General features: G+C 50.3%; 1 protein-coding gene across 1 annotated transcript in view; it reads right to left on the bottom strand.

Moving 5' to 3' along the window:
• The window catches only part of LOC119568188 (glutamine-dependent NAD(+) synthetase-like), a 30,761-nt gene that overhangs the window by 24,377 nt on the left and 3,884 nt on the right, over positions 1–2,500 (bottom strand). The window contains exon 3 of the mRNA XM_037916605.1: positions 130–290. Within this exon, the coding sequence (XP_037772533.1) occupies positions 130–290 (161 nt within the window). The remainder of the gene's footprint in view (positions 1–129; positions 291–2,500) is intronic.

The following is a 2,500-nucleotide window of genomic DNA, read 5'->3' as shown; positions in this document are numbered from 1 at the left end:
ACGATCCCACTCACCATCACCTCACAACCCCACTCACCACCACCTCACAATGCCACTCACCATCACCTCACGATCCCACTCACCATCCCCTCACAATCCCACTCACCATCACCTCACGATCCCACTCACCATCACACCCTCGCTGATTAGCATAGAGATAGCATCCTCCGCTCTTCATGGTGGCGCTGCTGACGAGGCTGACGGCTGACTCCGGACGCTGGAACTCCTCGTAGGCGCCGAGGCTGTTGCTGACGATCTCTGCTCCGTCCAGGTACTGAGGGACGTGCGGGCTGGAAAGGGGGGGGGAGGGGTAAGGGAGGAGGGGGAGGGACGTGCGGGCTGGAAAGGGGGGGAGGGGGGTGAGGGGGAGGGGTAAGTGAGGAGAGGGAGGGACGTGCGGGCTGGAAAGGGGGGGAGGGGGAGGGATGTGTGGGCTGGAAAGGGTGGGGAGGAGGGGGAGGGGTATGGGAGGAGGGGGAGGAGGGGGTGAGGGGTGGGGAGGACGGGGGAGGGGTAAGAGAGAAGGAGGTGAGGGGTGGGGAGGAGGGGGGAGGGGTAAGGGAGGAGGGGGAGGGCTGGGGAGGACGGGGGTGAAGGGTAAGGGGTAAGGGAGGTTGAGGAGGAGGGGTGAAGGAGAGGGAGATGGGGTGAGGGGTGGGGAAGAGGGGTGAAGGGGTGGGGATGAAGGAGTAAGGGGTGGGGATGAAGGGCAAGGGGTGGGGAGGGAAAGAGGAAAGGGGGAGGGGTAAGGGAGAGGAAAAGGAGAGGGGGTAAGGGTGTTGGTGGGGAAAGAAGAGGGGGAGGGGATGGGAAGCGGAATGAGGGGAGGGGAGAGGGAAGGGGAGTGAGAGAGATTTAAGGGAGAGGAGTGAGGGGGGTGGGGAGGGGGGTAAGGAGGAGGGAGGAGTTGGGGAAGGGGAGGAGAAGGGGGGTAGGTAGGGGGGAGAACTGGTTATGGGGGGGGGGGATCAAGTTCCAAGACTAGCGGAAAATGACGACGAAAAGGAAATAAGAAATTTGACGATAAAGGAAGTGGAAATAAAAAAAAATGATGAAGTCGGAAATGAGGGATAATGTGATGATTCCGGGAATATAGGAATGGCGATGATTAGGAAATTGAGATTAAGAATAAAGGAAATGATAATGATAATAATAATAATAATGATAATAGAATAACAATATTGATAATGGTAATAATAATAATAATAATAATGGATAAAAACAAAAATAAAAACAAATTAAAAACGAGAAACACAAAAAAAAGTAAAAAGAAAAAAGAAAAACAGCAACAACAAAAAGCAAATAAATAAAAAGAAAAGCAAAAAAGAAATAAAAACGAAAAAAAAAAAAAAAATACAGCAAATGGATAAAAATAAAAGTAAAAAGAAATTAACAACATATAACAAGAACAACAACTGCAGAGAAAATAATAATAGCAAAAATAAAGCGAATAAACAACAAGCAACAAAAAAATCATCATCATCATCACCAAGGGGCTAACGCCGACGGGGGTGCACGGCCGCATCCACCCTTCGCTTCCAACCACGAGGGTTCCTCATGGCGAGTCTCCAGGCAGGCCCTCGGCTCATCTCTAATTCCTGACGACAGGTCTCGTCGAGCTGCCCGAGCCATGACCTCCTGGGTCGTCCCACAGACCTCCTCCACCCAGGTTATCTCGCTAAGAGACAACCTGATGGGTAGGGTCATCCACAGGGAAACGCGCTAGGTGCCCATATAGTCTGAGTTGGCGATCCCGGATTATGGAAGTAACAGGTCCCATGCCAGTCTCACTGTGTAAAGCATCGGTTGGGCAACTATACCCCATGATCTGGTGAATGGACTTGTTACAAAAGGCATCAAGACGAGAATCCAAGGCACTTCCATAGAGTAAAATTGGCAGTATCAAGGCCTTGAAGGCACGTAACTTGGTCCTTCCACATAGGTACTGACACCTCTAAATACTCTTGTTGATTGATTTCATGGCTCCTGTTGCCAGACCAACCCGTCTATTGACTTTTTGATCTGACAGCAGAGAAATATGGACTACACTACCAAGTTATGGAAAACTCTCTGTAACTTCAACGTCCTCGCTGCAAGCATGGATTGACTGAACGGGTTCCCCTAGCAGGCCCCCAAAGTCCTGAATCATGGTCTTGGTCCAGGAGACCTCTAGGCCTAAAGGCTTCGCCTCATTACTAAATGCATCAAGAGCTGCCACCAGTAACTCCAGGGACTCAGATGGGATAGTAACATTATCGGCAAAGTCAAGGTTTGAGACCTTGATATTGCCCAATGTTACTCCACACTGACTTTGGCTAGTAGCTCTGCCCATTATCCAGTCCTTGCAGGTGTTGAAAAGTGTTGGTGCAAGTACACAGCCTTGCCTCACCCCTGAATTAACTGGGAAGAAGTTCGACAGACCCCCACCACACTTTATAGCACTTTCGCTACCGGTATAAAGGCTTGCTATTAGGTCAATAATCTGCGTCAGAATTCCCCT

The sequence above is a fragment of the Penaeus monodon genome, chromosome 43 (genome assembly GCF_015228065.2).
Source record: "Penaeus monodon isolate SGIC_2016 chromosome 43, NSTDA_Pmon_1, whole genome shotgun sequence".
Classification (NCBI taxonomy): domain Eukaryota; kingdom Metazoa; phylum Arthropoda; class Malacostraca; order Decapoda; family Penaeidae; genus Penaeus; species Penaeus monodon.
The sequence above is the reverse complement of the archived record's forward strand: the minus strand, read 5'-3'. Positions and strand labels throughout refer to the sequence as shown.